Here is a 25,540-nt window from a genome sequence, read left to right on the forward strand (position 1 = left end):
AAAAACAAACCGGAAGCCATTCCAAGATGGCTGTGTAGCGACCAAAGAGCACAAGATCGGTGTATAAAAAGAACCTTTATTCTTACAATATTCGTGCCAGACTATGGAAGAGTTTCGCTCTTATGTAGAGCTGCCCCAGTGGCTACTGTGTAGAAGAACTTTTTTTCATAGAATTGAAAAGTGATCACTTCAGTCTACGATCAGCAGTGGTATACATATATAAGTTATCTCAACAACATACCCGTGTGATATCTTACAAATTTTATTTATTACAACTTTTAAAAACAAACATTACTTATACATACAGTACATAATATTACATATCACAACAATTCATTCTCACATTCATACCAACAGTATCATTACATATAAACATCAAATATTGCACAATTAAAATACAACAAATTCTTTGTGATATCAATATTGCACTTAAATTACTAAAAAACATCAATGTATTCTCTTATTCTTAAACTATTTGTTAGACTTCCCTTGTATTCATTCCAGAAAACCCCTAATACTGAAAATTATTAATTGAGAAAACATTCCTTTACTTCATTGTGTGTTCCCAATGTTTTTAATTCAACATACTCTCATTTTATTGTAGGCTCCCGATGTTGTTAGTTCAATGTACTCCCGACAAGAAGCTCTTGTTTCACCCGAAGGTTTCATAAGGGGTTCCAATATTTGTATTATCTTTTCTTCTCACATATATAGGGAATCTTCACCTTCACTTCTCGATGAACACATCAGTCTTCAATAATATCTCATTCTCTATGCAAAAACATTTACATTTATTAGTCATTTATTCAATTATCTATGATAAGCTAAATCCCAATACCATTCAACAATATCCATGCGTATATATGTAGATCCGGCCACAATATATTTACCAATAAACACCACTTACTAATTAAATATCCCAAACTCACCTTAAAATTAACAATTTATTCTATTCTAGGATCGCCAAACCATTTTCTCCTGCAACTTCACATAATTCTCTAGTTGTTACCAGGGTTCGCCAAACATGTTCTCAGACAGCTTCACAGTATTCTCCGGTTATCACAAAGTACTATTCACCAAAGACCCACCTTCACTGTCAATTTTAAACAATAAAGATATCGTCATTTAAATGATTATACTAGCTACTTTAAAGGATATATCCACATCCTCAAACCCCAAAAGAACGTCAGATTCCATTATACTGATCTACTGCATTTCTGCATGCCCTTCGGTAAACCGTTTCAAATGCTCTGTCTGTTCCTTCACCTAAAAATACCACCATACAGATGATCACACTTAGAAAGATATATATGTATATATATCCCCATCCTCAAAAACACCACAGAAACCCCAATATCACTTATACTAACCTTACTAGATTTTTCAAATACTCCAACTGCACGATTCTCATGCTCCGTATTCTTTCACCTGAAAACGCCGCGGCTGCGCAGTCTAAGGGATCCACACCCTTCTCTTTAAATATACCTCAATTGGACCTCCCCTTACGTTACCGACATATCCCCTTACATATCCATAACATTCAAAGCTACTTAATCAGTAGTCCACGGCTCTCCATTCAGTTAAAAAAACGCACTCCATTGAACTTCCTGATTTAATCCTCCTGGTTCCACTGTACCCCATTCAAAAAAATACCTTTGTTCCTTCTGTAATAGTAATTTCGGAACATTACCTCCACGCTTCAAAATTATCTGATTTAACACACAAAATCTTAAATCCTGAATTTTGTGTTTCTTTTGATACCAGTGTTGCACTAAAGGTGCATTTTCTTTCCTAGTGCGTATATTATTCAAGTATTCTGTAATCCTAACTTTGATTGATCTCTTGGTCTGACCAATATAAAATAATCCACAAGGACATGTGATACAATAGATCACTTGTTCAGTCTTACAGTCAAATCTCTCGGCTGTATAATATTGTGTTCCATTAGATGGTATTTGAATAGAGGATACCTCTCATACATATGGGCATACTCCACAATTGCCACATTTATATTGGCCTGCTTTTTCCACTTTTTCCGCTGTTCCTGTCATCATTGATGAAATTAACATATCCCGTATAGAAAACCCTGTAGCTGCCTCCATATAGGTTTTGTTCACCCTCAAAAATCTCTCCCCCCACCCCAACTTTATTGTATTCAGCTTCTCACTGGACTAACTGCTCTTTATGAAGCCACCACCAGAGGGTCACAATTTAAGGCACATATTCCAACTAGAGGGGGGGGGGGGGTGTAGCAACATTTGTCTTGGATAGGTCTTTATATATGGAAGAGGTCTATCGACAATTGAGTGATGATATGTTTTACCATTCTTTGGACAGCGACCCTACAGAGGGAATACAGTTGGAAATATACTCTTTGATTCAACAGGCAGTTAGGTGTAAAATATTGGATAAAAAGTTAGGTGAGTATTTGTGGGAACAGCATCCAGTAAATCCAGTCTTTTATATTGTGCCAAAAAGTCACAAGAGTCTAGTAGCCCCTCCAGGAAGACCAATTGTTTCCGGTATGGGTTCGGTGTTTGAACCTATTTCAAAATGTACACTCTGTTGTAACAGATAATCTATACAACAGATTGCCTCTTATTTGAAGGATTCGGCGGACTTTATTAAGCAGCTAGCTCAGCTGAATGATATTAAAGAAGAGTGGTGGTTGGTTACTGCCAATGTATCTTCCTTATATACGAATATACCACAGGATGCAGCTAAACAGATAGTACAGGATGTAATAGATGGAATGGAAATGTTGGAGAGAGAGAAGAATTTGTTGGTTCAAATAGCAACTATAGTGTTGAAAAAGTTTTTTTCAATTTGATGGGAAGTATTTTCATCAAATAAAGGGTATTCCGATGGGGTCTTCTGTTTGTATGTTGCTAATTTTGAAAAAAAAGTATATATATCCATCTCAGTTTTGGGGTGAGATGGTCATATGGAGATGCTTTATCGATGATATCTTCTGTATATTTACTGGTACAAGGGACAGGTTACATGAATTTGTGGAATGGATTAATCTGAGGGATGACAATCTGAAATTTGAATTCCAGATGGATCAGCATAAAATATCTTTTTTGGGTATGTTAGTATACAAAAGGTTTTGACAAATTGAAGTATACAATCTACAGGAAGCATATTGATAGGAATACCACTTTGGAGTTTTCCAGTTTCCACCCTAGACTTTTAAAAGAAAATATCCCCATTAGTCAGTTCTTGCGGCTTCGCCGCTTATGTACAACAATAAATGATTATAAGATTAAAGCGCAAGATCTAACTAATAGATTTTTAGAACGGGGATACAAGCGAAAGATTGTGAAACGCGCACATAAACGTGCTTTATATGCAAACAAAGAGAATTTGTTGAGTACTGGCCAAAAGGTTCCTCTCACATGAATGGTATGTACACTACCTTTTTCCCATTGGCCATTTGTCAACATTGGCCAATTTTGAGAAATGAACGGGTTTTTAAGGATTATCTGATTTTTGCTTTCAAAGAAAACCGATCCCTACAGGATATGTTAACTTCATCAATGACAGGAACAGTGGAAAAAGTGGAAAAAGCAGGCCAATATAAATGTGGCAATTGTGGAGTATGCCCATAAGTATGGGAGGTATCCTCTATTCAAATACCATCTAATGGAACACAATATTATATAGCCGAGAGATTTGACTGTAAGATTGAACAAGTGATCTATTCTATCACATGTCCATGTGGATTATTTTATATTGGTCAGACCAAGAGATCAATCAAAGACAGGATTACAGAACACTTGAATAATATACGCACTAGGAAAGAAAATGCACCTTTAGTGCAACATTGGTATCAAAAGAAACACAAAATTCAGGATTTAAGATTTTGTGTTTTAAATCAGATAATTTTGAAGCGTGGAGGTAATGTTCCGAAATTACTATTACAGAAGGAACAAAAGTATATTTTTGAATGAGGTACAGTGGAACCAAGAGGATTAAATCAGGAAGTTGAATGGAGTGCGTTTTTTTTTTAAATGAATGGAGAGCCGTAGACTACTGATTAAGTAGGTTTAAATGTTATGGATACATAAGGGGATATGACAGTAACGTAAGGGGAGGTTCAACTGAGGTATATTTAAAGAGAAGGGTGTGGATCCCTTGGACTGCTCAGCCACGGCGTTTTCAGGTAAAGGAATATGGAGCATGAGAATCGTGTAGTTGGAGTATTTGAAAAATCTAGTAAGGTTAGTATAAATAATATTGGGGTTTCTGTGGTGTTTTTAAGGATAGGGATATATATACATATATATCTTTCTAAGTGTGATCATCTGTATGGTGGTATTTTTAGGTGAAGGAACAGACAGAGCATTTGAAACGGTTTACCGAAGGGCATGCAGAAATGCAGTAGGTCAGTATAATGGAATCTGACGTCCTTTTGGGGTTTGAGGATGTGGATATATCCTTTAAAGTAGCTAGTATAATCATTTAAATGGCGATATCTTTATTGTTTAAAATTGACAGTGAAGATGGGTCTTTGGTGAATAGTACTTTGTGATAACCGGAGAATACTATGAAGCTGTCTGAGAACATGTTTGGTGAACCCTGGTAACAACTGAAGAATAATGTGAAGTTGCAGGAGAAAATGGTTTGCCGATCCTAGAATAGAATAAATTGTTAATTTTAAGGTGAGTTTGGGATATTTAATTAGTAAGTGGTGTTTATTGGTAAATATGTTGTGGCCGGATATACATATATACGCATGGATATTGTTGAATGGTATTGGGATTTAGCTTATAATAGATAATTGAATAAATGACTAATAAATGTAAATGTTTTTGCATAGAGAATGAGATATAATTGAAGACTGATGTGTTCATCGAGAAGTGAAAGTGGAGATTCCCTATATATGTGAGAAGAAAAGATAATACAATTATTGGAACCCCTTATGAAACCTTCGGGTGAAACAAGAGCTTCTTGTCGGGAGTACACTGAACTAACAACATCGGGAGCCTACAATAAAATGAGAGTATGTTGAATTAAAAACATTGGGAACACACAATGAAGTAAAGGAATGTTTTCTCAATTAATAATTTTCAGTATTAGGGATTTTCTGGAGTGAATACAAGGGAAGTCTAACAATTAAATAGTTTAAGAATAAGAGAATACACTGAGTGATTTTTTAGTAATTTAAGTGCAATATTGATTAATATCACAAAGAATTTGTTGTATTTTAATTGTGCAATATTTGATGTTTATATGTAATGACACTGTTAGTATGAATGTGAGAATGAATGGCTGAGATATGAAATATGATGTACTGTATGTATAAGTAATGTTTATGTTTATAAAAGTTGTAATAAATAAAATTTGTAGGTTATCACACGGGTATGTTGTTGAGATAATCTATGTAATGATAATACCTGTTTAATTTACCCTCACATGTATGTGGATATTTGACCATACATACATAAGAACATGCCTTTACTGGGTCAGACCAAGGGTCCATCAAGCCCAGCATCCTGTTTCCGACAGTGGCCAATCCAGGCCATAAGTACCTGGCAAGTACTCAAAAGCTAACAGGCCTATACAGTACAGTGCGCTCCAACGGAGCGCACTGTTAGCCTGCTCTTGGACACACGTTTTCCCTTATCCCTTATTCGGTAAGGGGAGGAAAACACGCTTCAACCCGCGGCACCTAATAGCGCCCTCAAAATGCAAATGCATGTTGATGGCCCTATTAAGTAATCGCGCGGGATACAGAAAGTAAAATGTGCAGCCAAGCCGCACATTTTACTTTCAGAAATTAGCGCCGACCCAAAGGTAGGCGCTAATTTCTTCCGGCACCGGGAAAGTGCACAGAAAAGCAGTAAAAACTGCTTTTCTGTGCACTTAATATCATGGCGATATTAAGTCGGAGGTCCCGAAGAGTAAAAAAAGTTTAAAAAAAAAAATTTGAATTCGGCCCGCGGCTGTCGGGCCGAAAACCGGACGCTCAATTTTGCCGGCATCTGGTTTCCGAGCCTGTGGCTGTCAGCGGGCTCGAGAACAGGGTTTGACAGCCGCTGCTCCAGGCTAAAGGGAGGCACTATGGACGCGCTAGTATCCCTAGCGCCTCCTTTTGCCCGATTCTACCGCACCACCTCATTTGCATACTGTATTGCGCGCACCAGCAAGTGGCCGGTGTGCGCACCGGGAGAGAGGGGGCGTTCGTCCACTCTCCCGCGTTTTTACTGAATCGGCCTGTAAGTCTATTCCATGCTACTGTTGCTAGTAATAGCAGTGGCTATTTTCTAAGTTAACATAATTAATAGCAGGTAATGGACTTCTCCTCCAAGAACTTATCCAATCCTTTTATAAACACAGCTACACTAACTGCACTAACCACATCTTCTGGCAACAAATTCCAGAGTTTAATTGTGTGTTGAGTGAAAAAGAACTTTCTCCGATTTGTTAACTTCATGGAGTGTCCCCTAGTCTATTATCCGAAAGAGTAAACAATCGATTCACATCTACCCGTTCTAGACCTCTCATGATTTTAAACACCTCTATCATATCCCCCCTCAGCCGTCTCTTCTCCAAGCTGAAAAGTCCTAACCTCTTAGTCTTTCCTCATAGGGGGAGCTGTTCCATTCTTAGGTATTATCAGTAGCACATCTGCTTATGTATTCCGGACCATTGCAGATAATGTAGAAATTACTTACCTGATAATCTCGTTTTCCTTAGTGTATGCAGATGGACTCAGAACAAATGGGTATAGTGTGCTCGTGCTAGCAGTTGGAGATGGATCTGACGTCAGCACGGGTACATATACCCCCGCAGGAAGTGCAGCAACTCAGTAATCTTCCTTGCAAAAGCTTCATGGATATATGTGTGACTGACCGATCGATTAAATGAACATGATTACCCTGACCGATTGATAGTAGCTGGAGACCGCCAGTGTTCTCAACCGGAAGGCGTCTACACCCGGCAGGGTGGATGCCCTATGTAAGAAAACATGGCTTACCGTGAGTCGGTGAATCCCCATGTATACTGGCAGCTGGGCGGGATGCTGAGTCCATTTGATTACACTAAGGAAAACGAGATTATCAGGTAAGTAATCTCAACATTTCCTAGCGTGTAGCAGATGAACTCAGAACAAATGGGATGTACAAAAGCTACTCCCAGACTGGGTGGGAGGCTGTCCGAGGTCAGTTTAGGATTGCCCTCGCAAATGCTGTGTCCTCCCTGGCCTGGACGTCCAGACGGTAGAATCTGGAGAAGGTATGGAGGGAGGACCACGTTGCCGCTTTACATATCTCTGCCGGCGACAGCATCCTAGTTTCTACCCAGGAGGCCGCCTGCGCTCTGGTAGAGTGAGCCTTGACCCGTAGAGGTGGTGGTTTTCCCGCTTCTACGTAGGCCGCCTTGATAACTTCTTTGATCCAGCGGGCGATAGTTGCCCGTGAGGCCGCTTCCCCTTGCTTCTTCCCGCTGTGAAGGACGAACAGGTGGTCCGTCTTTCGTACTGCTTCTGACATTTCCAGGTATCTGGACAGCAGTCTGCCGATGTCAAGATGGGCAGTATTCGACCTTCTTCCGACTTCTTCAAACCTTCCGTGGTTGGCAAGGATATGGTTTGGTTGAGGTGGAAGTGTGAGACTACTTTGGGTAAGAAGGAAGGAACCGTGCGAAGATGGATAGCCTCTGGAGTGATTCTGAGAAACGGATCACGGCAGGACAGCGCTTGTAGCTCTGAGATGCGGCGTGCTGAGCAGACGGCCAGCAGGAACACCATCTTCAAGGTTAACAAATGGAGGGACAGGCCTCGAAGGGGTCTGAAGGCGGGTCCCGCTAGAAATTCCAAAACTAGGTTGAGGTTCCACAGGGGCACTGGCCACTTCAGTGGCGGGCGAATGTGTTTGACTCCTTTCAGGAAACGTCTGGGTGTGTGGCAATGCTGCTGCCTTCACTCCTGGGACCGTAGCAGGATAGCGCTGCCACCTGAACCTTGATGGAATTGAGGGACAGACCCTTCTGGAGTCCATCTTGCAGGAAATCCAAAATGATAGGGATTTTAGCGGCATGTGGATTGGTGCTGTGAGTGTCGCACCAGGCTTCAAATACTCTCCAGATCCTTATATATGTTTAGTGATGTGGAGAACTTGCGTGCTCGGAGGAGTGTATCTATCACCGACCCCGAGTATCCCCTTTGCTTCAGTCTAGCCCTCTCAATGGCCAGACCGTAAGAGAGAATTGAGCTGGATCCTCGTGGAGGATGGAACTTTGCCGCAGCAGGTCCCTGTGTGGAGGCAGGGGTAGTGGATTCCCTGCCAACAGTCTTCTCATGTCTGCGTACCAAGGTCTTCTTGGCCAGTCCGGGGCCACTAGAAGAACTAGGCCTCTGTGCCGCTGAATCTTGTGTATAATGGTGCCCAGCAGGGGCCATGGAGGAAAAGCATATAGCAGGATCCCCGAAGCCATGGCTGTACTAGAGCGTCGATCCCGTGGGAGAGAGGATCTCGTCTGCGACTGAAGTATCTGGGTACTTGAGCGTTGGACCTGTCCGCTAGTAGGTCCATGCCCAGCGTCCCCCACTGATCCACAATCATCTGAAAAGCTGTGGGCGACAGCTGCCATTCCCCCGGGTTTAGGCTTTCTCTGCTGAAGAAGTCTGCCATGGTGTTGTCCTTCCCGGCGATGTGGACGGCGGAGATGTCCTGGAGATTCGCCTCCGCCCAAGCCATCAGGGGGCTTATTTCTAAGGATACCTGTCGGCTTCTGGTTCCGCCCTGTTGGTTGATGTATGCCACCATGGTGGCATTGTCCGACATCACTCTGATCGCCCTGTTTCGAAGTCTGTGGGCAAATCGCAGGCACGCTAGCCTGACTGCCCGTGCCTCTAGTCGGTTGATGTTCCACCCCAACTCTTCTTTGTTCCACGCCCTTGGGCGGTTAGTTCTTCGCAGTGTGCTCCCCATCCGTTCAGGCTGGCATCTGTAGTGAGCAGGGTCCAGGTTGGGGAGGACATTTTTGACCCCCGGCTCGCGTGGCTGGGCTGCATCCACCACCGTAGCTGATTCCGCACTCTGGCTGGTAGAGGTAGGTGTACGGTGTAGTTCTGTGATCGTGGGATCCACCGAGATAGAAGGGCGTGTTGTAATGGTCTCATATGAGCCCGCGCCCATGGTACCACCTCCAGAGTGGAAGCCATGAGGTCAAGGACCTGTAGGTAATCCCAAGCTGTGGGCCGGGTGGCGCTCAGCAGGGCCTGCAGACTATTCCGGAGTTTTGATCTCCTCTTGGAGGTCAGGCTGACCTTGTCTTCCTGGGTGTCGAATCGGACTCCTAGGTATTCCAGCGACTGGGAAGGCTGTAGGGAACTCTTGTTTGTGTTGACTACCCATTCTAGGCTTTCCAGAAGAGAAATAACTCTGTTGGTTGCCTGGTGGCTCTCCTCCGGTGATTTTGCCCTGATCAGCCAATCGCCCAGGTAGGGATGGACGAGAATTCCTTCCTTCCTGAGTGACACCGCCACTACTACTATGACCTTGGTAAAGGTCCACGGCGCGGTGGCCAACCCGAAAGGCAAAGCTCAGAACTGGAAGTGTTGGCTCAGGACTTTGAAGCTTAAGTAGGGCTGGTGATCCCGATGGATTGGGATATGCAAGTAGGCTTCTGACAGGTCCAGGGATGTGAGAAACTCCCCTGGCTGTATTGCACTTCTGACTGACCGCAGAGTTTCCATGCGAAAGCTGGGGACCCGTAAGTGTCGGTTGACTGACTTGAGGTCCAGGACAGGCCTGAAAGTGCCCTCTTTCTTGGGTACTATGAAATAAATGGAATAATGCCCAGAATTTCTCCCCCATGCAGGCACTGGGATTATGGCTTTTAGGGACAGGAGCCTCAACAAGGTAGCTTCCAGTGCCGCCCGTTTGACGGGAGGACAAGGAGATTCCACAAACTTGTCCGGAGGGAGGCGCAGGAAGTCCAGGTAATATCCTTCTTGGATGATGGCGAGGACCCACTGGTCCGACGTAATCTCGACCCATCTGCGGTAGAAAAGGATTAGCCTGCCCCCTATGGCTTCCTCCCTCAGATGGGTCGGCTAATTCTCATTGTGAAGTGTGGCCGGGACCCGAACCCGAGCCGGTTCCCCTCTTGCGGTGCCTGGCCCGAAAGGACTAGTTCCTGGCCTGAGAACGAGGTGCTTGGTAGCTATTCCTGTAGGGATTGAAGCATTGAGAGCTTCTACCTCTAGATGGCCTAGGCAAGGGGCGCTGGTTTCTCCTTGACTTGTCTTCCGGTAGACGGGGTAATGGAGATGCGCCCCAACTGTTTGCCAGTTTCTCGAGGTCGCTGCCGAAGAGGAGGGATCCTTTAAAGGGCATTCTGGTAAGGCGTGTCTTGGAGGAGGAGTTGGCCGACCAATTTCGTAGCCAGAGCTGTCTCCTTGGCTGCTGTACGGACTAGGTCGGAGGCAGCGTCAGTGAGGAACGACAGAGCTGATTCCATGTCTTCTCCCGGGGTGTTGCTCCTGGCCTGTGATAAACAGGAACGCGTCACCACTGTGCAGCAGGCCGCAATTCGTAGGGACATGGCTGCCACCTCAAAGGCTTGTTTCAGAATGGCGTCCAGGCGCCGGTCATGTGCATCCTTGAGGGCCGCCCCTCCCTCCACAGGAATGGTGGTGCGCTTCACAATTGCGCAAACTATGGCGTCTACCTTGGGGCACGCCAGCAGCTCCTTGGTTGCCGGGTCCAGGGGGTACATGCCAGACAAGGCCTGACCCCCTTTGAATGAGGCCTCTGGCGCATTCCACTCCAGATCGATTAGTTGTTGTGCTGCTTGTAGGAGGGGAAAATGGTGGGCCGTTTGACTAAGGCCCTCTAGCAGGGGGTTCATTCTAGGTTCCCCTGGGGTGCTTGGGCCTGGGATAGCCAGCTCCGACAGGTATTGCGAGACCAGGTCCGGGAGATCCTCCTTAGGAAAGAAGCGTCTCATGGTTCGATGCGGATCTATCCCCGAGGGAAGTTCTCCCTCCTCTGGGAGCTCACCTTCTTCCTCAAAGTAATCTGAATTCCCATAAGTGGGGCTCTCAGGTGGCGGGTGTCCGTGCCTAGATCTTGAGGGTCCCGGGGCAGGGTCATCCAGAACATATGGGTCCGTTCGGGGATCAGACTGCATCTTGACAAAGGCGTGAATCCCCTTGAATAGTTCCACCCAGGAGAGCGAAGCAGGATCTAGCCTTAGGGGCACCAGGTCTCTCGGGTTCCCCGGCTGCTCAGCTCGGCCTGCTAGATCCGGGGTGTTCCCTGAGGAACTGGCAATTAATCTGGGCTGAGACCGGCCCTGGCCTGGAACTCCCAAGGCCTCTTCACATTGGGCACATAGGGAGTCTGCTTCCTCGCTCCGTGTAGCTCTGAGGTGGCAAGCTGAGCAGAGGCCTAGAGCTTTTATGCCTGATTCTGGAGGCGCCGCCTCTGAGGACGCATGGGCTCTCATACGCTCCATCGCATCTGTTATCTCTATGCACCGTTGCGCTCCCAGCCTAAAGTATGCACTTTGCAGTATGCGCGAGGCTTATGCGTGGAAATGTGCGCTAATTAATGCGCCTAACAATGTGCATCTATCAATGTGCGCCTATCAGTGTGCGCTTATCAGTGTGCGCTTATCAGTGTGCGCCTATCAGTATGCGCCTATCAATGTGAACAAGGGCAGATGGCGATGGCGAGCAGGCAGGCAAAATGGCGACCTCCACAGCGGGTCTCCACGTAGACAGACCCCGCTAATCCTCGCTCTTCGGAGACCAGCAAAAGTAAAAGATGTACGCCTTACCTGATCTTTGGCGCTTCCTGGCTGCAACCCGGGCGGTCTCCGGATGCGGGGGGAGAGGGTGATTACCGTCACCGCCGCGCTCGAGGAAGTGCACCCGCCGCCTCTAGGCCGCGCCCGAACTAGTCTCGCTCGGGGGCCAAGTCCTCACCGCGAACGGATCGGGACCGAGGCGCCTCTCAGCCACGCCCGAGCCCTTCTCACTCGGGTGCTAGATCCCTGCCGCGATTCGGCCACCGGACCGAGGCTCTTACCTCCGAGGGACCACGGAAATCACCTCGGGAAACTCAACTGGGGAGGGACCCGAGGGTATCACCGCAGGAGTGCGGGGCTCATCTTCAGGTAGGGTATCTCTATGAATTTAGACGGTAGAATTTGGAAACACGCTCAGCGAGCGTGAGGTTGCTCCAAACTGCTTTGGAGACTGAAATTACTGAGTTGCTGCACTTCCTGCGGGGGTATATGTACCCATGCTGACGTCAGATCCGTCTCCAACTGCTAGCACACGCACACTATACCCATTTGTTCTGAGTCCATCTGCTACATGCTAGGAAATTAGCATTTGCTGTTGCGAACATTATTTTCTTTTAAATGCAGTTGTTAGTATAATATCTGCCGGACCACAAGAAAACAGAGCTGAGAATGGCACCCCAGGTTCAGGTGTGTGCATTCCCCGGCCAGAGTCAGGCACGAATATTTTAAGAATAAAGGTTCTTTTTACACGCCGATCTTGTTCTCTTTGGTCGCTACTCAGACTGTTGCTGTAAATACATGCATGACTTGATTTAGAGGGCTGTAGATAATCTAGCATTTCCCAAATCAGCTCTTGAAACCCTACAGCCAGTTGTTAGTTTTATATATATTCACAGTAAATATGCATGAAATGAATTTGCACACACTGGAGAGCCAATATATGCAAATTTATCTCATGTATATTCTCTGTGGATATCCTGAAATCCAACTGCTTCTAGGATCAACATGACAGATTTGGGAAACCTTGGGTTAGGGAAAAAGATAGACCTGGTAGAGGAAATTCAATAAGCATATAGATAGGGAGAATGCACTTTGGGCACAAGAAAACAGGTGCAACATACCTTGAATCATACATTACCCTATACATTACTATATTACTAATAAGGGGAAGGATCTTATTAGTTTATGATGAACTGGAAATGAGTTATCAAAGCCAAACCATAGCAGCCACAGCTGGGATTGTTGGTTACATTCAATGAAGGATGGAAGCAAGAAACAAAGCTATTACTCTTCTACTATATATCAATACAATAAATAAGGCCCTTGTACAGGCAGATTTTAAGTACAGGGTTCATGTCTGAGCATTCATTAAAAAAAACCCACATACTCCAATTGTGGAAAACATTCAAAGAAAAGGTCAAGATGAAAAATTGGGCATAAAAGCACATATTCAAGAGTAGATTATTTTCTTTATTAAAGTAAGAATTAAGAATGGAGTACTCTCAACAAATGTACTATGTAGATCACATAGGAAATTTTTTTTATGGAAGAAGCAACAAAACAAGGAGGTAATCTTTCAGTCTAAGACAAAATAAATTTCATGATGTCCAAAGAAAGGAAAGTAGTGAAATTATTCAACATTTTCTTGAGAGACATTTATGGCTATAACATTAATATCTTGAATAGACATGTTTTTGCAAACAGAAAAGATGGTTACATAGGTAGAATTTAATCTTTGATCCACAGACCAACATTTTGGGGGTTAGGACAGACTCATTCTATACTACATACGGGTTACAGATATACATCGGGGGTTTTTTCACATTCACTGGATTATCAGAGCAAGTTCTTAGGGAATTAAAACAAAGTTGCACTCTTATGAACCTCTGATCTTTGTTCAACCTTACCATCATTTAAAGATTACTAGAATTTTACAATGATTTAAAAAAAAAAAAAATTGTATTTTACTGTTTTTGGATCAAGGAGGGGGAGAGAATGGTAATAAAGCATGAGCAGTAGATTATATCTTATATCTAATGCTTTTAATTTAAAAGGATTATAACAAAAGAAAATAACTCCCTAGAAGTTTTATAGATGAGTATCCTTTTTCCTCAATCCAATAACTCCCATTTTTCATCTGATAACTGCAACCAATCCTCTTTCCCCATATCTACAAGTCTGGTTCTCCCATTTCTTGGCTGTCAGTTGCTTAAAATCTTTCCTCAAATTTATTTTTGTTCTAATAAAAATTTGACCTGCAAAATTATTTTCCTAAAGTCAGCTCTCCTCTCTTCTCCTGTGATGCAACAACAGATACTAAACTCACTAGTGTTTCTTCACTGGCATGAGTTACTACCATGACTAGTCATCAGATTAAACTGGCTGGAACAGTCTGGAGCAGCGCTTCCTAAAGCTGTCCTGTGGACTCCACAGTCAGTCATGTTTTCAGGAGATCCATAAAGAATATGCATGAGATAAAATTGCATAGATACTAAGACTCCAGTGTATGCAAATTCACTTCATGAATATATTGAAAGATATCTTGCTGTGGGGTCCCTAGGACAGGTTTGGAAAGCTCTGGTATGTAGAGTAACAAATTTACAGTCTCTTGCCACCCCCATGAAGGTCAGATTAAGCCCCCCCTTACCAAAATATATATTTTATTTATTTATTTATTTATAGTTTTTTATATACCGCCACTCATCAAAGATATCACGTCGGTGTACAGTGAACAGGAACTTACGCCGGAGCGTTATACATTTAACAGGGTTATACAAGCGTTATACATTTAACAAAGATTAGTATATAAGTAATTGAACATAAAACAAGTAGATGCTTTTAAAAAACAGAACAATCATTTAAAAGCTCATTCCAAAATTGAGCAAATTAAATTCTTACCTTAAATTCTGTGGTGCTTCACCAAACAAACTACAAATTTCTCTAATTTGTTTCAGTGCAGGAATGACCCATTTGTCATTTGTACGCAGCTCCTCTATAAATCGATCTATCCACTGGATCTTTTGTGTATCCCGGTCCTTAAAGATCAAAGTTTGAGAGTTCACTGTAAACCACAATATAAACAATTCTGCTCTTCCTCAATTAAGAACATTTTCCTGATGTTTGGTCAAGTTGAAACCTGTTCCTCAGCCTTCAAGCTTATTTGGAATATACCCCAAGCTGGGCTACCAATTAGAGACATAAGCCTATATTTGCAAGTGTGAGATTTTACCCCTTATTTTTTAAGCCCCTCTTCCTTAGTCAAGCTACAGTCTTCCGAATTAACACCATGGATACTTGTATCCCTATGGAAAGCAAGTTTGCTTACCTGTAAACAGGTTCTGAGCAGATAGCAGAATGAATCTGCCATGACATGGGGTTTTATAATCCAATGGCACCAAACAGTCCCATCTCTCTGAGCTCAGTAAACGTTTGAGCATGCACAGCGATTCCTATGGGTACATGCCTCAGGAGACCCTCAATCAATTTCAGACCTTAGCAAGCTTTAGAGAGGTAGTCTACTCTCCAGAAGGAATAAGCATGGCTAATTCATCCTGTCTACAGAAAACCCTGTTTACAGGTACGCAATATTTCTTTCTCTGTTGACAAGCAGGAATGAATTAGCCATGTCACATGGGGAGTCCCAAGCTGAAGGTTGCACAGCAGTGCACTTACTGAATAAATAATCCAACGCCACCAAATAAATAAATAAATTGTGCAAAACTGTTTGTCCAAAATTACTTTCCCTAACATGCTGTCCAAACAGTAGTGGGAAATGAAGGTGTACACAGATGACCAAAGTCACAGCCTTGGAGATATCTTCAATCAAAGCAGCCTCTGAAGTCGCTGTGTCTCTCACCTGATAAGCCTTGATAGTATATAATTTGTAAACCAGCTAGGGCAAAACAGTACACAATACAGTCCACTAGCCAATTTGACAGAGTTCTTTAGCATCTGCTATTCCCAGTTGGTTATGATCAAAGGCAAATAACTGAGAAGAATTTCCATGAAGTAGAATCCTTTTCAAATAGTAGGTCAAGGCCTTGTTACAGCCCAGCAAATGAAGATCCTTTTCGACTTCATGAGCATGCGGTCTGGGTAAGAAAATAAGAAGAAAAATGGCTTGGTTTATGTGAAAAGCCAATACCACTTTAGGAAGGAACTTAGAATAAGTGCGAAAAACCACCTTACTGTGAAAGAGGTAGATGCACTAAAGCTTTTGACTTATGGAGCAGATTGGAAGGCCACTAGAAACACCTTTCTTGTGAGGAACTTCAAAGGAGCAAACTCCAAAGGCTCAAATGGAGGTTCCATAGCTTGGGTTAGAACGATGTTAAGGTTAAACGGCAAAGAGGCTTAGAGTATCACACAGCTTTAATAAATTTGGATATCAAAAGAGTAGAAACTAGAGCACCTGTCAATTGTCCAGGTAAGAGAAAATACAGACCCCCCACTGGCATAGGAGGTGAATATCCTCGGGGCTGCATAGAGACTGATCTTTGTACTGGTAATGAGTCTCCTCTACAAGAAATCCTCTCCATATCAGGGGTTTGTTCATATTTGGAAATGAGAAGTAAAGGGAATAAAATCCCTGGTCTTGTTCCTTGGGAGGAAGTTATTCCATAACTCTCTGCTTAAGGGCAACTCCACCTCCAGCAACTCCACTGGGCCAACTGAGTTGGAGCTGAACTGAAGTCTGAAAGCTGCTGAAAGACCTGTTCAATAGATACCTGGAATCAGGAGTGGTGCTATGGGACTGGAGAAGAGCGGTTGTGGTCCTGTTTCACAAGAGTGGTAGCAGAGAGGAGGCTGGAAACTACAGGATGATTAGCCTCACTCAGTGGTGGGAAATTTATGGAGACTCTGCGAAAGGTCAGGATAAGAACTTAAGTTGCCATACTAGGTCAGAAAGAGGGTCCATCAAGCCCAGTATCCTATTTCCAACAGTGGTCAATCCAGGTTACAAGTACCTGGCAAGTATTCAAACATTAAGTACATCCCATGCTAATGCCAGTAATAGCAGTGGCTATTCCTTAAGTCAACTTGATTAATACCAGTTAATAGACTTCTCCTCCAGGAACTTATCCAAACCTTTTTTTTAAGCCCAGCTACACTAAATGCCTTAACTGCCCTAGTGAACTGTCTACAACCTGGTGGGTTGCTAGACTTGAGCCATCATGGATTCACCAGGGGAAGGTCCTGTCAAGCAAATCTAATAGTCTTTTTTTATTGGGTGACCTGAGAATTGGATCGAGGAAGAACATCTGATGGGATCTACTTGGATTTCAGCAAAGCTTTGATACGGTCCCACACAGGAGTCTTGTGAATAAAATGAGAAGCTTGGGAGTGAGCGACAAGGTGGAGGCATGGACTACAAACTGGTTAACTGACAGGAGACAGCACGTAATGATAAATGGAACCTACGCTCAAGAAAGAACCATGTTAAGTGGAGTGCCACAGGGATCAGTGCTGGGACTGGTTCTGTTCAATATCTTTGTGAGCGCATTGCGGAAGGGATAGAAGGTAAAGTTTGTCTATTTGCAGATGATACTAAAGATCTGCAACAGAGTGGACACGGGAAAGAGTAGAGAATGAAAAGTGATTTAAGAAAGCTTGAAGAGTGGTTGACGATTTGGCAGCTGGGATTCAACGCCAAAAAATGGTGTCATGCATCTGGGAATGCAGTAATCCAAAAGAGCAGTATGAGATGGGTGGTTAAAGATTAATATGTAAGGACCAAGAGAAGGACTTTGGGGTGATAATCGGGCCAATACAGTAAAAACATGGGAGAGCGGGCAAATGCAAGCAAATGCTCTCCTGTGCGTGCGATTCTGTATTTAAATGAGGCCCGGCGGTAAAAACAGGCAAAAGGAGGTGCTGGGGACACTAGCGCCTCCTTTTGGACCAGAGTGGCAGCTGTCAGCGGGTTTGACAGCCGACGCTCAATTTTGCCGGCGGTTCTCGAGCCTGCTGACAGCCACGGGCTCGGAAACCGGACGCCAGCAAAATTGAGCATCTGGTTTTCGAGCAGACAGCCGCGGGCCGACTTCAAATTTTTTTCTTCTTTTTCTTTAAACTTTTTTTTTACCTTTCGAGACCTCCGACTTAATATCGCCATGATATTAAGTCAGAGGGTGCACAGAAAAGCAGTTTTTACTGCTTTTCTGTGCACTTTCACGGTGCCCGAAGAAATTAGCGCCTACCTTTGGGTAGGCGCTAATTTTTTAAAGCAAAATGTGCAGCTTGGCTGCACATTTTGTTTTCTGAATCACACGGGAATACCTAAATAGGGCCATCAACATGCATTTGCATGTTGCAGGCACTATTAGGTTCGGGGGATTGGACGCGCGTTTTCGGCCCCTTACTGAATAAGGGGTAACACTAGCACGTCGAAAACGCGCATCCAATGACGAGTTAACAGTGCGCTCCATCGGAGCGCACTGTACTGTATCGGCCCAAATGTCTGGCAATCTGAAAGCTTTGAAGCAATGTGATAGGCGATAACTAAAACAAGACGACCACTGGGCTGCATTGAGAGAGGTATAACCAGTAAGAAAAAGGCGGTGATATTGCCCTTGTTCAGGGTCCTGAGTACTGTGTTCAGTTCTGGAGATAATATCTCAAAAAGGATAGAGACAGGATAGAGGCAGTCCAGAGAAGGGCAATCAAAACAGTGTGGTGTCTTCATCAAAAGACTTGAGGAGAGGCTGAAGGATCTGAATATATACACACCCTGGAAGAGAGGAGGTGCAGGGCAGAGATGATGTAGACTTTCAGATACCCGAAAGGTTTTAATGATGCGCACACTGGAAACGTTTTCTGTCTGAAAAGTAACACTAGAAATAGGGGTCATGAAATGAATTCCAAGGGGAACACTCAGAACCGTCAGGAAATATTTCTTAACTGAGAGAGTGGTGGATACTTGGAATGCCCTCCCAGAAGGGGTGGTGAAAATGAGAACATTTAACAAATTCAAAAGGGCAAGGGACAAACACTGTGGATCCCTAAAGGTTTGAAGAAATGTATAGTGTAACTTTTCTGCATGGGGGTAAAAGCAAGTTTGCTTACCGTAAACGGTGTCTCTGTAGATAGCAGGATGAATTAGCCATGCTGTCTGGGAGCACGTCGCGAGTTTTCTCAGTTAGTACAGAGTTTTGAACTCTGTATGGCTGCGCAGTGAGCTTCCTGCGCGATTGCCTTGTTACCTCAGTCTCTTGTAGCCAAGCGAGATGTACGTGGAAAAGGTTTTGGTAGAATCTGTAGACTGTCTAGGGAGGTGGGAAGGGATCGCATGGCTAACATCCTATCTACGGAAATACCGTTTACGGTAAGCAAACTTGCTTTTTCCTGTCGATAGCAGGGCTGAATTAGCCATGCTGTCTGGGAGTCCCAAGCTCCTGGGTTGGGTCCATATAATATGTTTTATGAGTTGAGGACACTACTCTTCAAAAAAGGTAGACAATCTTATTCATTATTTAGGGTTGACAGAACTGCCGAACCCAGAGCTGCATCGGAAGATGTTTGCTGTTCGATACAGTAGTGAGATGTGAAGGTATGAAGAGAAGACCAAGTTGCCGCTTTGCAGATGTCCAGCAGCGGAACCTCTCTCAAATGTGCACATCTGGTGTGCTTTAGGTTTGTCGTTCAAAGTAAGAGAATGTTTATTGTAGCAGAACTGAATGCATTAGAACAACCAACTAGCAATGGTTCTCTTGGAAACAGGCTGGCTTGGATTATTAGGGTTAAAGGAGAGGAACAGTTGAGATGTCTGCATTGAGATCGGGTCCTTTGTTTGTTATAAGCTAACGCTCTTTTACAGACTAAAGAATGTAGAAGTCTATCCCGGTCATTATGATGAGGTTTAGGTTTGAAGATTGGCAGTGTAATTGACTGGTTTATGTGAAAAGGCGATACTACCTTAAGGAAGAAAAGTAGGATGAGGCCAAAGAGTGACTTTATTATAGTAAAATTCTAAATAAGGGGAATAGTGAACCACGGCTTGTAGCTCACTTACTCTCCGTGCTGATGTGACGGCCACTAGGAATACCGTTTTCCATGTTAGGTATTTTATGTGGCATGAATCTAATGGTTCGAAAGGAGGCAGCATTAGTTGTTCAAGGGCGATATTGAGATTCCATGGTATAGGTGGCTTTTGACACCGGTGGCCTTAGACGTAACATGCCTCGCATGAATCTGGAGATTAAAGGATGGTTGGAAATGGGAAGTCCATTATGAGAGTGGTGGAAAGCTGCAATAGCGCTAACATGCACATGAACTGAAGCGAACGCTAAACCAGCAAGGTAGAGCAAATGGAGATACTCTAGTTGTGTGACTGTTGATGAGAAGGGTCTAGTTGTCACGGTTTGCACCATTCTGTGTAACGATGCCACTTTCCTGCATAGTTACACATGGTTGAAGGTTTCCTGCATGCAATGAGAATATCTTCAAGTTGAGATGGCAGTCCTAGGTGGTTTAATAATTGCCTTTCAACCTCCAAGCTGTAAGGTGGAGGGAATGATGCATTGGATGAAGGAGGGACCCCCCTTCCTGAGCCAACAGACGTAGATGGTTCTCCAGTAGAATTGGTGAGCGAATGGATAGTCGCATGATATACGGATACCACGGCTGCCTTGGCCATGCTGGAGCTATGAGGATCAGATCCACTGTGTCTCGGATGCATTTTTGAATCGTCCTTGATATTAATGGAATGGGAGGGTAAGCGTAGAGTAAGCGCCCCCCCCCCCCCCCCCCCCCCCATCCATGGGATGAGAAAGGCATCTGAAGCATGATGAAATTTGCTCGGGTAAATGGAGCAAAATGTTTGCGTTTGAAGGTTGTTCTCTGTGGCAAAGAGATCCATTATCAGGTTGCCCCAGCGTTGAAAGATTATGGTTGCTACTTCTTGATTTAAAGTCCATTCTGGTGGATGAAAAATTATGCTGATGCGATCCGCCGTGACGTTGTCTAAACCAGGGAGGTAAGTGGCTTGAATCGAAATTTTGTTTGCTATTGCCCACGTTTGTATCCGAAGTGTTTCCCGACAGAGTATCCATGAACCTGACCCTCCTTCCTTGTTTATGTAGAACATGACGACTTGGTTGTCTGTGTATACCATGAGATGTTTGCTCTGAACTTGAGGGGAGAAGGTTTGAAGTGCTTTCCAAATGGCTCAAAATTCCAGGAGATTGATCTGGTGTGTGCTCTCCTGAGACCAGAGACCTTGAGTCTTTAGGTTGCACAGATGGGCTCCCCAGCCCATTTTGGATGCATCCGTTGTGAGCATGAGTTGATGGGGAGGTAACCTGAAAGGTGCTCCAGAGGTCAGGTTGGTGGTGTTTGTCCACCATCGAATCTCAGTGCGCATTTGAGTGGAAAGTTGTATCTTGGTTGAGAGGGGTTGTAAGTAGAGAGCATTGATTTTTTAGCCTCCATTGTAGGCGGCGCATGTGTAGTCTCATGTAGGGAACCACATGGATAGCTGCTGCCATATGACCCAGTAGCTGGAGGACTTGACGTGCCGATGCATGTGATCGGTTGCATAGACGTCGAGCTATAGTGAGGATAGAGTTTGAATCCTGTCTTGCGGGAGGTACGCTCTCTGTTGTGTTGTATCGATGAGCGCTCCAATGAACTGTAGTGTTTGGGTCGGTTGCAGATTGGACTTTTTGTAACTGATTAGGAAGCCCAATGTCTGAAGGCAGTTGATTGTTTGGAACGTGTGAGTTCGTAGAGTAACCTGATCCGAGGCTACTAAAAGCCAGTCGTCCAGATAGGGAAAAATCTGGATCGACAGTTGTCTGAGGTGAGCCGCCACCACCACCGCTAAACATTTTGTAAATGCTCTTGGGGCAGAAGGCAGGCCAAAGGGTAGAACCTTGTATTGATAGTGGCTGCTCTGAGCTTGAAAGCAAAGGTATTGCCAGGAAGAAGGGTGCATGGGTATATGGGAGTATGCATCCTTCAAGTCTATGAAACATAGCCAGTTGTCGGGTTGTAGGAGGGGAAGGATAGTTTTGAGAGAGGTCATCTTGAATTTTTCTTTTTGAATGTGTTTGTTGAGATTCCACAAGTCTAAGATGGGCCGAAGACCTCCGAAATCTTTTGGAATGACAAAATAATGGGAGTAGAATCCCTGATTTTCCCGTGACATTGAATTCTTTGAATGGATTTCTGGATTTGTAGATTTTGTAACTGTTCTTGAAGATATGGAGAACCGTTACCGACAACCACAAGGACCGGTGTTGGGACCGGTCCTGTTCAATATCTTTGTGAGCAACATTGCGGACGGGATAGAAGGTAAGGTTTGTCTATTTGCGGACGACACTAAGATCTGCAACAGAGTGGACACGCCGGAAGGAGTGGAGAGAATGAGACGGGATTTAAGGAAGCTGGAAGAGTGGTCGAAGATATGGCAGCTGAGATTCAATGCCAAGAAGTGCAAAGTCATGCATATGGGGAGTGGAAATCCAAATGAACTGTATTCGATTGGGGGGGAAAGGCTGATGTGCACGGAGCAGGAGAGAGACCTTGGGGTGATAGTGTCTAATGATCTGAAGTCGGCGAAACAATGTGACAAGGCGATAGCAAAAGCCAGAAGAATGCTGGGCTGCATAGAGAGAGGAATATAGAGTAAGAAAAGGGAAGTGATTATCCCCTTGTACAGGTCCTTGGTGAGGCCTCACCTGGAGTACTGTGTTCAGTTCTGGAAACTGTATCTACAAGGAGACAGAGACAAGATGGAAGCGGTACAGAGAAGGGCGACTAGAAAGGTGGAGGGTCTTCATCGAATGACTTATGAGGAGAGATTGAAGAATCTAAATATGTACACCCTGGAAGAAAGGAGGAGCAGGGGTAATATGATTCAAACTTTCAGATACTTGAAAGGTTTTAACGATCCAAAGACGACAAACCTTTTCCGTCAGAAAAAAATCAGCAGAACCAGGGGTCACGAGCTGAAGCTCCAGGGAGGAAGACTCAGAACCAATGTCAGGAAGTATTTCTTCACGGAGAGGGTGGTGGATGCTTGGAATGCCCTTCCAGAGGAAGTGGTGAAGACCAGAACTGTGAAGGACTTCAAAGGGGCGTGGGATAAACACTCTGGATCCATCAAGTCTAGAGGACGTGAATGAAGAAGGGGTGGCTCGCAGGAATGAAGGCTACTACCTGGAGATAATACCCTTATTCAATATACATACACACGGTTAAATGCGACTCCAACATTGCTCTAAGCTTCAACGGTAAGAGGAAATGTGGGGGGGGGGGGGGGGGGGGAAGAGAAGGATTTGCATTCACAAAAAAGCGGGGTGTAGCTTGCTTGTTACGGCGGTTACTACCCCCAAACCAAATAAGCCTGATACTTTACTTTCAATGCATATCTAGCATAGCTCTCTGCTTCAACGGCAGGGGGAAAGTCTGTTACTTCACTTTCAATGCATATCCATCATAGCTCTCTGCTTCAACGGCAGGGGAGAAAGTCTGATACTTCACTTTCAACGCATATCCAGCATAGCTCTCTGCTTCAACGGCAGGGGAGAAAGTCTGTTACTTCACTTTCAACGCATATCCAGCATAGCTCTCTGCTTCAACAGCAGGGGCAATGTAGAAAAGAGGATCTATATATAGACAACAACTAACAAGGAATGAATTACACAGTTGAGTAAACAAAAGCATGGGTGTAGCTTGCTTATTGAGGCGGTTACTACCCCTAACTAAGCTACATATTCAATTAGATGCAGTTCCAACACTGCTCTCTACATTAATGGTGGGGTGGAAGGGAAATAGAACTAAAAGGTACTAAGAGCCAAGTGTAACAAATAAGAGGAAACAAAAAGTGCATAGCTTGCTGGGCAGACTGGATGGGCCATTTGGTCTTCTTCTGCAGTCATTTCTATGTTTCTATGATAGGTATTGTATGGTTTAAAGGGTGCCATTAAATAGGATTTCTTTCTGAACAAAGGGTAAAATTTCCTGGACGAAGTATGGGGGTCTGTTGGAGATGCGAGTGACAGTACAGCGATACTCTGTTCTTTTAGAAGGGTAACAGTTTTCCCCAAATTTATCAAAAATAGATTGTCTCCTAGACACAGTATGTCCACTAACTTATCGTGAACGTCTTCTCTAATTGCGCTTACTCTCAACGCCATTCGTCATGCTGCTATAGCTGTAGCCGAAGATCTTGCAGAAGACTCAAACGACTCATATACAGACTGAAGTAGATGGTGAAGACATTCTTCCATGTCTGTAAACGTTTGTGGTAGGATGTAATCTCTGAAGACATTCAAATAAATACTGGATTACGTAAAACTGATGGTGTTGAATTTTTGTTGGTAGCCTGGACGAATGGTATACCTTACGGCTGAAGTCATCCATAGACTTATGATCCTTCCCTGGTGGTGAATCGGCATGAAGTTTTGTCCTTTTTGCCTTTGATGGTGCAGATTCTACTACTATTGAGTTGTGTGGTAATTGTGTGGAATCGTAAATCATGGGATTACGCATACAGTACTTTAAGTCCTTTTTCCTCGATGTGGTTGTGGTGATAAAAGGTTTCTCCCACATTTTACGAAGAACTGCATCCAGCACTGTTTGTGGTGGTAGACCTGTTGGCTCTGGAAGCATTTCAAATATTTTCAGTATTCCTAGAACCTCCGATCTAGGATCAGGGATCTTTCCCATCTCGATATTTAAAAGAGAGCCTACTTTCTCGATAAACTTTGCGTAGGAAAAGTCTTCAGGAGGGGAATAAGGTTCCGGGAGACCTTCTGGAGGGGCAGATGGGAATCCTGTGGATGAACCAGGCAACGATGTCCATTGAAAGTCTGGAGAATCTGGTCAATCTGGGACTGGAGATGGTGCTGGCGGCTGAGACGGAAGGAGCAGAGTCGGTGATGCAGATGGCGAAGATTGAGATGGCGCAAGTGGAGGTTGAGGATGTGCAGACTCCAGATCTTGGAAAAAAGTATTTAATGCCTGCGTGAATTGTAACACTGCTTTAGATGCGAGATGTTGAGGTTGTGAAGGTCCTGGAGGCAATGCTGGTATAAGCAAGTCTTGAGGAGGCAGGCATGACTTATGTAGAAAACGAGGGGATTGTGGTCTACTAAATGAAGACCCATCAGATTCAGAACCCTCGCTAAGTGAATGTTTGTTAGAGATGTCTGAGTCACGGTCAGAGACTAGTTCCACATCTTGGTCGGAATCTGTCTCACAAGGTTTTGATGATCTCCCCTATGAGGAAAGACTAAAGAGGTTAGGACTTTTCATCTTGGAGGGGGGATATGATAGAGGTGATAGAGGTGTTTAAAATCATGAGAGGTCTAGAACGGGTAGATGTGAATCGGTTATTTACTCTTTCGGATAGTAGAAAGACTAGGGGGCACTCCATGAAGTTAGCATGGGGCACATTTAAAACTAATCAGAGAAAGTTCTTTTTTACTCAACCCACAATTAGACTCTGGAATTTGTTGCCGGAGGATGTGGTTAGTGCAGTTAATATAGCTGTGTTTAAAAAAGGATTGGATAAGTTCTTGGAGGAGAAGTCCATTACCTGCTATTAATTAAGCTGACTTAGAGAATAGCCACTGCCATTAGCAATGGTTACATGGAATAGACTTAGTTTTTGGGTACTTGCCAGGTTCTTATGGCCTGGATTGGCCACTGTTGGAAACAGGATGCTGGGCTTGATGGACCCTTGGTCTGACCCAGTATGGCATTTTCTTATGTTTCGTTTTTTGTCTTAAGAAGTTTTTGACTGTGCAGTGTAGAATGTGTCAAGACTAGT

General features: G+C 44.0%; 1 protein-coding gene across 1 annotated transcript in view; it reads right to left on the reverse strand.

Annotated features, from left to right (window-relative positions):
• USP9X (ubiquitin specific peptidase 9 X-linked) overlaps positions 1–25,540 on the reverse strand; it is a 723,495-nt gene that overhangs the window by 466,822 nt on the left and 231,133 nt on the right. Inside the window, 1 exon segment of the mRNA XM_029603145.1 lies at positions 14,662–14,798. Within this exon segment, the coding sequence (XP_029459005.1) occupies positions 14,662–14,798 (137 nt within the window).

The sequence above is a fragment of the Rhinatrema bivittatum genome, chromosome 5 (assembly GCF_901001135.1).
Source record: "Rhinatrema bivittatum chromosome 5, aRhiBiv1.1, whole genome shotgun sequence".
Classification (NCBI taxonomy): Eukaryota; Metazoa; Chordata; class Amphibia; order Gymnophiona; family Rhinatrematidae; genus Rhinatrema; species Rhinatrema bivittatum.